At 34.7% G+C, this 13,502-nt stretch overlaps 1 protein-coding gene across 7 annotated transcripts; it reads left to right on the top strand.

Annotated features, from left to right (window-relative positions):
- Positions 1 to 3,348: 3,348 nt before the first annotated feature.
- On the top strand, positions 3,349 to 13,152 carry LOC148873513 (uncharacterized). 7 transcript variants are annotated; one of them, XM_088962202.1, is made up of 5 exons: positions 3,349 to 3,789; positions 3,939 to 4,046; positions 4,176 to 4,242; positions 5,490 to 5,811; positions 6,963 to 7,461. In XM_088962202.1, exons 2-4 carry the CDS (start codon positions 3,963 to 3,965, stop codon positions 5,774 to 5,776), a joined length of 438 nt encoding a protein of 145 aa, XP_088818328.1. In that variant the 5' UTR covers positions 3,349 to 3,789; positions 3,939 to 3,962; the 3' UTR covers positions 5,777 to 5,811; positions 6,963 to 7,461. The 7 variants fall into 7 exon arrangements, 6 of the variants coding, with proteins under 6 accessions (XP_088818328.1, XP_088818324.1, XP_088818323.1 ...); XR_016104534.1 differs by lacking the exons at positions 3,349 to 3,789; positions 6,963 to 7,461 and adding exons at positions 12,077 to 12,152; positions 12,907 to 13,152 and having other exon boundaries at positions 3,857 to 4,046; XM_088962198.1 differs by lacking the exon at positions 6,963 to 7,461 and having other exon boundaries at positions 5,490 to 5,953.
- Positions 13,153 to 13,502: the final 350 nt, after the last annotated feature.

Raw genomic sequence — 13,502 nt, 5'->3', positions numbered from 1 at the left:
ATATTATTTTATGGAATAATAGGTTATACCAATTATATAACTGTGTCTTTTTGGATTATACTCAACAGACCCAATTAATAGCTCAATTAATAATTGGGTTGATTTTGTGTCTGCTATTATAGATAAAGATTAAAATATTGATATGGGGTATCGAATTCGTATTCATAGATCCCAAAACACATGGATACATTGAAACAAATTAAATAGTGCTGGGGTTTTTGAAATTTTGGGAATAAAAAAAAAAAGCCATCTCTCTCTCATGCATTTAAAATAAAAAATAAAAAAGTAAAAAATATGGGCAAATATTGATATGCACCAATACTAAAAGATGGGTATCGAGTGTATTGATATTTTGATCCTTGATTACAGACCTTATTGGTTAGGGATTGGTTCTGCATATATATATATATATATATATACATGTTATCAGTTTGAGGCAAGGTCCACCATTATACAGATCAGACCTGATCCATGAACAACACTAATCTTCTACGGAGTTTACAATTTGGTTAGGGTTGCTTTGTACAACTTCCATTCAGGGCTGCAAATCGAGTTGTTCAATTTAAAGAATTTCAACGACATCAGACTTGGGTTAGGGTTCGGCCCATATAAAATTTGACAAAATTTCCATCCGAACCCTGTTATGATGTAGTACTCAACCCATCTGCTTGAGCCTAAAGGTCCCATTGGCCAACTCAAGGAAATCTACTCCAATACAAGAGCAGTTATCAGAATGATGTAGATTTCAATCTGATGGTTGACAGTATATTTATAGGCAAGCACCAAGGATTAAAATGCATATAAATTTAATTGATACTTTCTTTTAACCTTTATATCAATGTATCCATATCTATCTGGATGCATTGGTATGGGACATATCATATCGATATTCCAATTATTGGCAATTACTTATTAGTAGAAGAAATATTCCATGCTTTAATAATTTAAGAATAGCCAGGATATTAAGATGACCCCAATCAAATGACACTGTATGATGCTTACAATTTCGGTAGAATATCAAATATGAAGAATAGTTGATGAACAAAGATAGTTCAAGAATCTATAGGAGATTGAATCTTCTTTACATCACAAGAGATAAAAACAAGAGAAATTATTATGATGTTTCATTCTTAATAGAGTTGATGCAAATATTTCAATGTTTTTCATATGTTCCATTATGTGGGGCAAAAATTTTGTTCCTTGGTAATCAAATACTAAAGTTACATTTTTTTTTTTTAATTGATGTCTCTTTCAAATGCATATTTATTTAATTTGGAATGGCCAAAAGGAATACACCCAAACGATTCAGTTAGTGCTTGGCTCAGTTTGGGAAGAGTACAACTACAAATATTCTGTGCAAAATGCTTGTATATATACGGTATTTTTAAATATTGTATTTGTATAAAAAATGTTTGCATTTGCACTCATCTCAAGCTTAGGGCGATTGTAAATTCTGGTTTGTTTTTGCTTCAGATTTACTCTTTAATTTATGAAAAGTATAAAGCAAAATGATATGGTCTCTACCTTATAGGAAAGAGAATGAAAATAAGGCTCAATTTGGTAGGAGTACAAATACAAATATGTAGAGTGCAAACCCTTATATTTTGTATGTATTTGCACTGTACATATTTGTATTCGTGCTCTTACCAAATGAAGCCTAAGGGAAATATTATTGTTTGGGTGAAGTAGGAAGAAAAGTTGATGTGGTCTCCCTTTTATGAGAGAGAAATGAGGTAGGAGCAAGGTTGTGCAAATTTTATATTAGTTTGTGAGATACAAAATTTACATTCACAATAATTGCACATAAATGTGTTCGGTTGCAATGCAAATATATTTGTGCTGATGCAAAACTAAGGCAATTCAAATGATTTGAGTGTTAATTCTAATCCATTTTTGTTTTAAATTTTAGCTTATTTTATTTGATTAGAATAGAAAAGAAGTAAATTAAGACATCAAACAGAATAAATTAAAACTCAAAACAAAATTAAACAAGAATTTACAAACAAAATTAGTACAAATAAAATTGCACTGCAATCAAATGCAGCCAAAAAGTACACATGTCGTATTGGATAGAGGTACGAACCATAATTACAAACAAGAAGATAAAAAACTTAACCGTTGTAGAATTTATATTCGATTTATATTTATTCATTTATACAACAAATAGACATAACCTAAGGCTCTGTTTGAAAAGAATATAAATACAAATATGTAAAGTGCAAAACTTTGTATTTTGAATTATTTTGTATATAGTACAAATATAAATATGGTTTTTTGGTATTCGGTTGGTGCAATGCACCATTAATAACTTCCCCTGATCCTTTTTTGCCCAAAGTACTGGTTGTGGGTTTTGATTCCACATCAACATTGGAACAAACCAACTAACACACCAACGAGCCAACCCTCGGTTGTTAGTACAAATGCAAATAGATAGACTACAAAACCTTGTATTGAATATTATTTTGTGTATAATGTATTTACACTATGCATATTTATATTATCTCGATTGTTACGTTCGAAACTCCCAAAATTTCACCCAAATCCATGGTTTTCAAAAACTGGATGGTCAGACCGAAAAATCGAGAACCGATCACCATTTTACCCTAGAACCATCTTTTTAACCCAAAACCGTTGATTTGGTTAACAAACCGTTGACCTGAACGATCAAACCGTTCAAACTGTTCAAACTATTCGAACCATCCAGTGGTTCTTGGCCATTTTTTATTTTTATTTTTTATTTTTTATTTCTTTTGTTATAACAAGTCATCCATTCGATTCAAATGATCTAACTGTTCGACCGAAAAACCAGATCTCTCAACCGTTCGTTGTCCAATTCAATTTTGAAAACCTTATCCTAATCCATGCAGATGGAACCCACACCACCATAACATTGGGCCAGCTGCACCAGGCCAGGTCCAAGGAAAAGGCGGTCAAATAATTGGAAAAATTATGATGGGGGCCTATTTATTAAACCATAAAGATGGTTAATCTGATGGGCCTTTATACAATTTGAATTTGCAATAATAATTGTGATTTGCAAATGATGCAACATTGGAAAAAAAATATATAAATATTTACATGATTGCGGTCAGCAATAAATATATTAAGAATCATTACTAAAATATTCCTTATAATTTCATAGATTTATTAAATCTCACTCTATATTTTGCAACCGATTTATTTTATTTGACTTTTTATTAGAAAAAAAAAAGTAAAAATGACAATTTTGACCCTCTTGCTCATTAAAAAATGTTTAATCAAAATAAAATAAAAATGAAACTATCTTTTTTGTCCCTATTGAAACATGGACAACTATATATTTCGTTTGGTCACATTTGTTGTTCTCTATTTGAAGAAATGCTAGGGGTATTTATAGAATTAAAAACCAGGGGTCCATGCCCTTAAACACAATTTCCACTTGATTTATGTAAGTGACCATTTCCAGACAACACAAATGATTATTAATAAAGGTGGATTAAGAAAATCAGTCGAAAAGGGGTATTTTAATGAAATAAAAAGGTAGGTTTCACTATTTTAGTAAATCCGTGAAGCTACAGGGGAGGTTGAGTAGAATTCAGGCTTCTAAAGTTACAGACAAGGACTGCCTTAAGTTAAAGCCATGGTCATGGCTAGAGATAGTAAACTGAGAAAACATATTATGCTCCGCAGCACTGAAAGTGATGTAATAAACTGACCCACAAAACCAATGATGAGGGATGTGATGCACCCAAACGATCAAATTGACTACTGGGTTAGCCGAGCCGATGATCAAATTGAAATTTGCCTCTGGTTTGTCACTGCTCCATGATGAATCTTTCAGATTAATTTAGCAGTAGGTGGGTCACATGTATGATGATGACATTAATGGAAGTAAAAAGGGCAAAGAGCGCGCTTAAAGAAGCTCTGTGTTTGTTAACTCTTCTCTTTGTTTCGTTCAGCTACTCTGTTCTTTCTATGCTGAAATGGAAGAGCCCAAAGTTTACTCTCTGTCAGAGATCTCCCGCCATACCTCCAATAAAGATTGCTGGGTTCTCATCAAGGGAAAGGTGATTTTGATCTTTCACATAATTATCTGCAAATGGCTTCCCATTTCTTTAGACCACTTTTGTTTTTCACTGAGATCTCATGGAATCTCAAGGCCTGTCTTAATGGGTATTTAGTTATAAAATTTTCAGGTTTATGATGTAACCGATTTTTTGGAAGAACATCCAGGAGGAGAAGCGGCTCTTTTAGAGGCATCAGGTAGAAAAGTTTTCATTCCCCAAGAATTATATAACTTAATGTTAGGCAGTGAAGTTGAACCAGGCAGAGCTTCTTTCTAAAAGATAGTTTTTTGATATTCATTAGTTTGGATTCACTCTTTTAGTGAGGCACAAAACATGACCATTTCCTGTTTGGGGATTTTACCAAATGGATTCTTCAAACTTGAAATGTTCATGCACTTCAATGGAAAAGTGCTGATTTTAGGTGAGTTGGTTTCAGTAGTCGGTATTATCCTATTAGAATCCTACATGTGGCAAGTTATTGGGTCCCAAACCTGCTAAGGTTCCCCTTTTTTTCAATTTTACTCTACTGTTGAGAGGGGATTTGATTTCTCCCCTGTTTTGTTTTTCACATGTTCCCTTTTCTAGCCAGAGGAATGAATTCCTTCAGAGGGTAACTTTTTGTTACTTTGACAGGATCTGCAGATATACCTATACATGTTCAATTTGCCATTGGTTAGGTGATCTTCATAAGATGCTTCCATCAGCTCATGGCTGGATAAAACTGAACACTGATAGCAATTGTTAAGGAAACTACTTGCTAGTTGCTTTTATATGGGATCCCCTAATAACTGCCTGCACTATAAATGCAATTTACAAGTACTGAGTCATTGCAAATTGGGGATTGTCTTTGATTCAAGTTGTTCTATGATCTCCACTGTCAACCTTTCACTCCCAGTAGAAGCTTGTTTCTTTTCAAGGATTGCATGCACTATAGACACAATTTACAACTGAATCATTGCAAATTGGGGCTTGTCTTTGCTTCAACTTGTTCTATGAGCTCCATTGTCAACCTTTCACTCCCAATAGAAGCTTGTTTCTTTTCAAGGATTGTGAGCTGCTGATGGCTCCTCCAATGGCTGTGTCTTCAACATATATTAGGCAAACTATGCTATTGAGTTTCTGTTTAAATTGAGGCTTAGTCTTAATTCTGTGAGCAATTATTTGTACGTATCCTCCATGCTCTAGGTGAATTTATGTCAGTTCCATTCTGAAGATGTACTAGATCACAATATGCCCTATCTTCTTAAGTAAAATAGATCATTTTATTTTGGCCGGAAAAAGAATTTATTTCTTGAAATCTAAGATGATCTACTTTTATATAATGAAATTAAGATTCTCATGCCAAGAGAAAATCACAATAAAATGATTTCATGCAACATTGTTCTGAGTGCCCCGTTACTGCTATGGTTAATTTTCTAACCATATTTCCTTTTCTGATTCAAGCCAAAGGAGATGCTACAGAGGATTTTGAGTATGTGGGTCATACCGTTAAGGCAATCCGGATGATGAGTAAATACTGTATTGGTGCTCTAGAGGGTTGTGATGCTTCCCAAGACACTGGAATTTCTGGAACTGTGAAAGAAGAAAATGAATGGGCTTCTCTTGCAGCCAAGTCAAAACATGGAAAGAAGCCCCTTGTTTCTATGAACTTGTTTGAATACCTTCTTGCTATTTTCATCTTTGTTGTGGCTTTTGTAGCTTGGTATAATCTCAACAAAGCCAGCTCCTAAGGTATTCTTTGCTGAGTGACTTTTAGTAAACAAAGGTAATAAGATAAAAATATCAATACAATCCTATTAGATAAGATATTCCATTTCTGGATGCTGGATATTGCATATTTTGTATGGATTTGTATGACAGTGTACTGAATTCATATAAGACATGAGTATATATGACAATCCCATAAATCTCTTTTGTGGTTTCATTTTTCTTTTCTAATAACAAGATGTATGTTAATAAACCAAAGACAAAAGAGGCATATGAATGGATCACTCAGAAAATAAGATAGCCATCTAGGATGGGGACATTTGATACTTAGATCCACAAGTAATGGGTTGATGTGCCACAGAATGAACTACCTGGTTCTCTAGACCATTTATACTCAAAAATATGAAGAAAAAGATAACTAAAACTCCAATTCAAGGATGAGTTGTCTGCATTTAAGGCTTGAATGATCTGGACTGAAAGTTCAACAAACCAAAAATGATATTTCCCATGCTTCTATGCTCTAGAAGTTAAAAAAGAAAGTCTTGAACCATCCTTCAAGTTTTCTTCTTTACTTCCATGCATTTGAGATGTAGAACATATAAGACTCAATAAACTAATCAATTAATAGGGAAAGTAAGATTTTCCAAATAATTCTTATTACCATCACTATCTAGGACTATTTCCATTAACAATTTGAATTGGTAATTGGAGTCAGACTTCCTTAGTTTGATTATCCATATACTAATTACTCATTGTGAAGACCACAACATCAGAAGGTTTTGTGGTAGTGAAGCGGAAAGTGAGGGTTTGACCCATCGAATTTGCACTTAGCTACACCCATACAATTCATTTCTCTATTTTCCCTTTGAATAACTGTTGAGATTCTTGAGAATTTCTCAGTACTATGAGATAACCAGAATTGAAATCCATGGTTGTTCAAATGATTAGGTGAGTTTATTGACTTCCAGTCTGCTCAATCAGAATGAACAATCCTAACCTTGCCATGATGGTCAACACAGATAGATTTCTCCCCCTGAACATTTTACCATGTCAGATTTCTAGATCTGTTGGTCATGAAGTCCATTTCTTTTAGTTTTAATTTTGATCAAGAGTATGTCAAAAAAGATTAAAATATCAGCAATTACAGGTTTAACCCCTCATCTCTCTGTTATAATAGTTATACAAGACTTACAAGTATGTTATGGCTAGCTTTCTTGATCAGGTTGAATTGCAGAAAGCCCAAGCTTGGAAGTTTGTTATCCCAAGATCAGCCTTGGATCATGAGCCTGATCCAAGATGTGTAAAAGCTCTTTTTTTAAGAGGCTGAAACCGGAAGTTGATTTCCATCCATATAATGCTCAGAGTCTCCACTTTTGATGTTGGGAACTGAATAAACACTTCTATTATTTAAGTTTACTTGTCAGTTTGGAAAGCTGCTATGTGTGAGTCATTCCAGGCTGTCATGTGTTGGTAGGCCTTGCTAGCAAGGAACACTGTCTGCAAAGATGTTCTTTCTCTTTCTGGCATTACATATTAATTTTGTCTGTAATCTCATTAGCCCCTAGTCCTTACCCTTGTTGGAGGCCCCAAATTCTTCTATACAAGATCATATGTTGTATTTCCCCTTGGTTCCATAATCTTCTTTTCAACTTGTCAAATTTTCCTGTTGTAATAATATTAACAAGTAGAATCAAGTTTTTGTTCTTAATTATTTTTTTCTCTGTTCTTTTTTTAACTACCTTGGGGGCTTGGAGCCGTAGATTTGGAAATATAGGTTCTGTTGATCGTCATGCAACTTAGTCTATTTGAGTTATATTAATTAGTATACTATTGAACAAGATCAAAATATCGGGTGTATTGACGCACCCAGATATCCATGGCACATCAATACAAATATATTTTAAAACTTTTAAAACCTTGGGGATGGTGGAAGGCATACTTGAAAGAATGGTAGGATCCATCTAATGGACGCCAAAAGGTTGCGGAATGGGTGGGCGAATTTCAAAAATTTTCCTACCTTCTCCAAACTGGAAATCATATTCCCTGAATTTAGAATACTATATTCAATGATCTTACTTGAATCATAATCGAACCAGATCTGAACCAAAAAGCAAAAGGGAGGAATATACCTGATCTAGAGAAGCAGTATCTCCCAAAGTTGGTGTTCACCCCCAAAGAAGAAACCAAGATCCGCTCCTACTGAAGATGACACAACTGTGGATGGAACGGAACCAGCAGGGTGCGTCCTACACACTGGATCCTTCGCAAGAATCCTATGGAAATTCTGAACATTGAATCTTTCTTAGTCTTTTCGCAAGATTAATGTCAAGAACTGATTTCTTGACTCCCTATTGCTGCAAAGATCAAATTTTGCAAGAGGGAATGGTGGCGGCTGGAGGAGAACTCCTGGGACGAAGATGGCTGAACTGCTTCTCTTCTCTCTGGAGTTTTGTATGAGATCTAATCTTTGATTGCAGGATAATTTCTTGAACCAAAAACCCTTGGTTCGAAATCTGATATATTTCTCTTGGGTTTCTCCTCCTTTCTTCTTGATTAAGAAACCTTCTAATTATGAGTTATTCCAATCCAAATCTGTATTTGGATAGGGATTATCTTAATCCTATCTACAGATTAAGTTAGCTTACTCCTAATCTTATCAAGAGGTTACCAGATTCAAATCTGTTCTGAATTTGGTCTCCCAGAGTGGATAAGGTTAAAGGCCCTATCCTTTTACTAACATTAATCTCAAATTCGCCCCATAGATGGGTGATCATATCAGCCCAGCTCGAAATGGGCTTTTGGCCCATTAAGTGTTCAGTGTTTAACTAGTTTCCAATCTGCTGTCCAGTTGGGCTTCTTTGTATCGCATGGGACCCAAGCATTGATCTACACACCAGCCACATGGGTTTGGCCCAACCTTTAATACAAGGCCCAGCCGAATTCACTGAAAAACTCAGTGAACCCCTGAGTCCATCACATGGACCCTATGGGCCCAACACTTACATTAAGTGGTCCCTGGGCCAAGCCATCTTATAAAAACCCAGGGACTGTGGGCAGGTGCAAGATTAGCCCATCAGGTATTATCCTAAATGGTCTTACACTTAACCTCTCAGCCCTTAATGATCAAGCACTGCCCGAAAAGAGATGACCTCTCCCTCGGCTGCAAGGAATAGTGCCGCACTCTCCACTCACATGGATCCCGGGAATTAAAACCATTTGCAAACATTTTGAAACCGTACATATATATATATATATAAATATATTAATTTTGCAAAACAAAATTCTAACGATTGAAATCAATTGCCGGCAGTTTGGTTTCCATCAGAGAGAGTGCATTCCCGATCATTACCTTTGTCCGACAAAGGGGTTGATCCTGTCACTATGATCACCCACTCAGATGAATTCTTAGACTGTCCCAACATACCCAGGTTTTGATCCCCATCTAAGGATCTCACTGATTGGCATATCAAAGACAGCCCGATCCGACACCTAGTGAAGTGTCATAATCGAGTCTAGGGGTCAGGTGTAACTTTTCAGTTTTGCCCATCTATCTCCAAGGTCCAAGGTAATACTGGAAATCTGGTCCGGTTCAAGGATTTGAGTAATCCTATACTGCATGTGCCTTGGGTCTTACCCTGGTGGCCGAGACAAGCCATCCCAACACTTGGTGGCACACCAGTATCAGCCTTTGGTAGGATAAATCTCCCCAGGCTTATCCAATGGCTGTGAACATTTAAAACTAACACAAGTCTCTATAAGTGTTCAGTTTTAGGGTTTTACACAGAATTAAACCAAACAACATGAATCAAGCATGCACTTTATTTATTTCCACTAAATAACAAAAGTACATCAAATCGGATTGAAGCTAAGGGCATACAAAACTATCTAACAATACTGTAATCATTATATATTAAAAAATAAAATATTCATCATATCGATATGCACCAATACCCAACTTTGGGTCAACATGGGTGACATGGGGTGGGTTGCAACCAAGGTTAAAAGTACTGATACATATCTGTTTTTGGACCACCAGAGTTGGTATTTGTGGCCACTTTTAAAGGTTAATATCTTTTCTAGAGATGGCCCGGCTTAATTCTTGAAACTATTAAAATTTTAAGCTTGATTGTATTGCCCCTTTGTTGCAACCTATGTACATATTAAAACCATGGGTTATCAATGGATGTGGGTGGTTGGTGGATGATTTGGCCTTCGACCTTCATTAGTGGCATAAGTTGGGTGCCCTATTTGAATACATTGGGCCTAGATTTTTGGGCCAGGTTTATTCAAATTTTGACAAAACTCCAACTGAAGCCTACCCAAATTACACCCCTAATCCTCATTCAACCCAATCCACCCTTGATACTATTGCACCATTCTGCTCTATCGAATGCCACATATATTGTTACTTTTGAGTCAATGAGTCTTGAATAGGGCTGTCAAGGGATCTAGGAATCTAAAGCCTGATCCAACATCCAATCCAATCATATAAAATTCAGATGGTCCATTTACATAATTGGATTGGATTTGCATTTACAATCTATATCCAATTAATAATTGGAGCAGATGTGGATTTAATCCCACCCATCTGATTAAAATCAGAGTCCAATTATTTTAAATATTATATTAATTTAATATATAAAATTTATATAATTATATATAAATATGAAGATATATAATTATATAAAATAAATTCAGTATTTTATGATTATATTAATTTATTATATAAAGTAAAGCATAATTGATTTTCTATTTCTTTTAATTTTTTCTTTTTTTAAAAAAATTATAAAGTAGAATTGAATTAAATCCAAATCCCATCAAGTCCAACACAATTCAAATCCAATCCGAGATCCCCAAATCCATTAAGATTTCAAATTGAATTTGGATTTTAAATTTCATTGGTAGGGAGGTCCTATTCTTTGAACATATAATTGGTCAAATTACAGGCTGCCACAGGCCTACATCCTTGAAGAAATTGAAAATTGAACTTGGATTTAGTCCTCACAAATCACTGCTTACATGCACTGTAAGAATAAGAATATCCCCATACTTTATGTTTTTATTCATGTGGCAATATTCCCAACGTACAACTGCAAGTGGCTGTGAATACAGTGTGAGCATCGCTTGGTAGGGAGGTGCCCTGAATTTTTGGATTCCATCATTTTGCCCCTACTCTGTTAATGGGTCGACAGTAAAGGTTACATTAATAAATTGCTCATTATCAGATTTGATGGATTGAGAGAAAAAGCTATCAGAATAATGGAAATGGGCATATGTTAAATCACAATATCTCTTTTGGGCTGGGTACTGCGCTTCTAAACCCTCGCCAATGGCATCTGTTGAATCTTTGGTAAGGGTTTGACAGAACAATGACCCAATATTGTGTATTAGCGAGCCCATTTTTGTCTTTTTTCATAGCTTATCTCTTAGTAAAATTTTGAATGAACAATTTATTAATTTTATCTTTATTAAGCTGTTAATGGAATAGGGAGCAAAATGATGAAATCCTAAAGTTCAGGGGGGGATTATAAAAAACAATGCTAGCTTACAATGTTTTCACACATGGGTCCTACCCTTCAAAGTTCAATCAAACCCAACAACCATCATTCAAACCAACCAACCAGTAAGCAAGGAAGATCCACAAGCATATGCTTCTATGGTGGTATTATTCCATGAATATTCCCTATTTATTTTTCCCTGTGATTCTGAATATATAACAAGGACAATATGTATACTTGGATTTTTCTAAGTCTTAATCCATAAGGCAAATTACAAGATTTTTGCAGCAGTGAATATGTTTGTTGATGACCATCTAGTCATGCTCTTTCTTCATGTTGCATATATATAGTTCATGAATATGGTTAGATGATCATCAACAAACGCATTCATAGTAATGCATCTCTCCCTAAGAGATTGCTAATGGGCTCTAGCAATCTAATCTAGAGATTATTGTGGAGTGAGAATCTTGGGTCATGGCTTTGGATCTGTTTCTGATGTGGCTCAGAAAATTGAGACCCATCTTATGATTAGTTTGGTCAGAAAATTGAGACCCATCTTATGATTAGTTTGGTTTTTATTTTATTTCATCTATTCTTATTGTGATGAATGAGTTGCTTTTCTGGTCTATATATTGTTGAATGTTGATTATTTGAGGAAACTTTCTTGGAAGTGGTCAATCTTATCTCTAAATTTTCAGGAGTTTCGATGTATTAATTAATTTTGTAGTGTTTTTTTTTTCTCGAGCTTTGTATTTCCTCTGCAAAATATGAATCCGGTGAAAACGTGAAATCTTGATGATCTGATCAAATTGATTAATTTCACAGGTAAGGTCTAATCGGTGGTTGATCCTGATCCTCTGAAAATGGGTCACATGGAGAACTATGGAAACCTACGACTTAGGTAAGCCCGTGATCAAGGTTTTGTTAGTACATTGTTGCCCTTCTTTTTCTTTATTTCTTTCTTTCTTTATTATTTATTTTCAAGTTACCAAGACAGTGGAATTACCTTCGAAGGCTCAATTCAGGCCCAACCTTAAGGCTATGTTTGGTTCGAAAGAAAAGGTAGGGAAAGGAAGGAAAAGATAGGGGAACCTATACAAGGTTTGTAAAGGTTTCCCTACCTTTTCCTTCATTTCCCTGCATTTTCCTTCAAACCAAACATAGCCTAAGAGTCGGGGCCTCCACATAGGAAACCAGCTACAATTCAAGTACGTGACCAGTCAAGGCTCACCCCAACCCCACATAAATATTATGGAAAAGTACGGATAGGCCTAATGCAGATTTCTGATTCCCACTACAAAGGTATAAACATTCAGAAGGTCCAAAAACCACACTCTATGCACCCATACCCGCCCATGAATTGGCATCAATTCCGAGTTGACACATAACTCAAATGTACTTTGAGCCTACAAATTCTGGCCCTGGGGTTATCGATCATTCTCCATAAATATTAACACAATTCAAGCCAATTAACTCAACTCTTGGGATTGCTTTTTTGGCCTAACAGGCTTCTTAAAAGTCTTTTTTTGAAATGGGAATTTTGAAAAAAAAAAAACGCTTTTGTAGTATTTGACTGGTCACCAACCTTTTCGTTCAAAGTAGTTTCTTGTAAATGTGAAAAGCTAAGTGATTTTTTTTTCCATTTTTCCAAACAGGCTTTTATGATACAAAAAAGGTTTATGCTGGGCTTCTCCAACATCAAAAACACGAAAAACCCATAGGATTGGATATATTGAGATATGGGTGTTGTTATGTTGGTTTGAAGTTTGATATCTAGAAGGCAAAAATCCTCTGAGAAAAGTACTTTGAAAGTTGGTGCTTTTTTTTCCTTATCTGATATCTAAATGAGAATATTAAGCTGAAAACTGAATGTTGAATGCTAAATATGGTTTACTTTACAATTTTGCCCCTCTAGTTGATTATGAGAATGGATGTTTATTTATAATTAAGATTAATAAATTGATATTAATCATTATTTTTAGAATAAAATTAATATTATAAACAAAAATAATAAAAATAATGGTAATAAAATATTTAAATATTAATAAATATTATTATATTAAAAATAATAATTATTTAATAATATTTTAGTATTATTATTTAAAAAGCTTTATATAATAAGAGTGTGAGTATTACTAATAATAAATAATGAATAAAATGCATGAAAGGCATTTTGGAGCCAAATTAATAATATGAATGTTGTCAAGTTTGATGTTTGAAGTCTGAAAAATAAGAGGTATTAAGAGAATAG

Source organism: Nelumbo lutea, chromosome 1 (assembly GCF_056320005.1).
Source record: "Nelumbo lutea isolate HS-2025 chromosome 1, American lotus-T2T, whole genome shotgun sequence".
In the NCBI taxonomy this organism is placed as follows: Eukaryota; Viridiplantae; Streptophyta; class Magnoliopsida; order Proteales; family Nelumbonaceae; genus Nelumbo; species Nelumbo lutea.
Note: the sequence above shows the minus strand (reverse complement) of the source record. Positions and strands in the feature narration are given on the sequence as shown.

Excerpts from the sequence above, each read along its gene's own strand:
- LOC148873513 (XM_088962202.1), top strand. The coding sequence starts at position 3,963 with ATGGAAGAGCCCAAAGTTTACTCTCTGTCAGAGATCTCCCGCCATACC. Across the intron at positions 4,047-4,175 it reads GGGTTCTCATCAAGGGAAAG|GTTTATGATGTAACCGATTT; the intron begins GTGATTTTGATC and ends TAAAATTTTCAG. Across the intron at positions 4,243-5,489 it reads GGCTCTTTTAGAGGCATCAG|CCAAAGGAGATGCTACAGAG; the intron begins GTAGAAAAGTTT and ends TTCTGATTCAAG.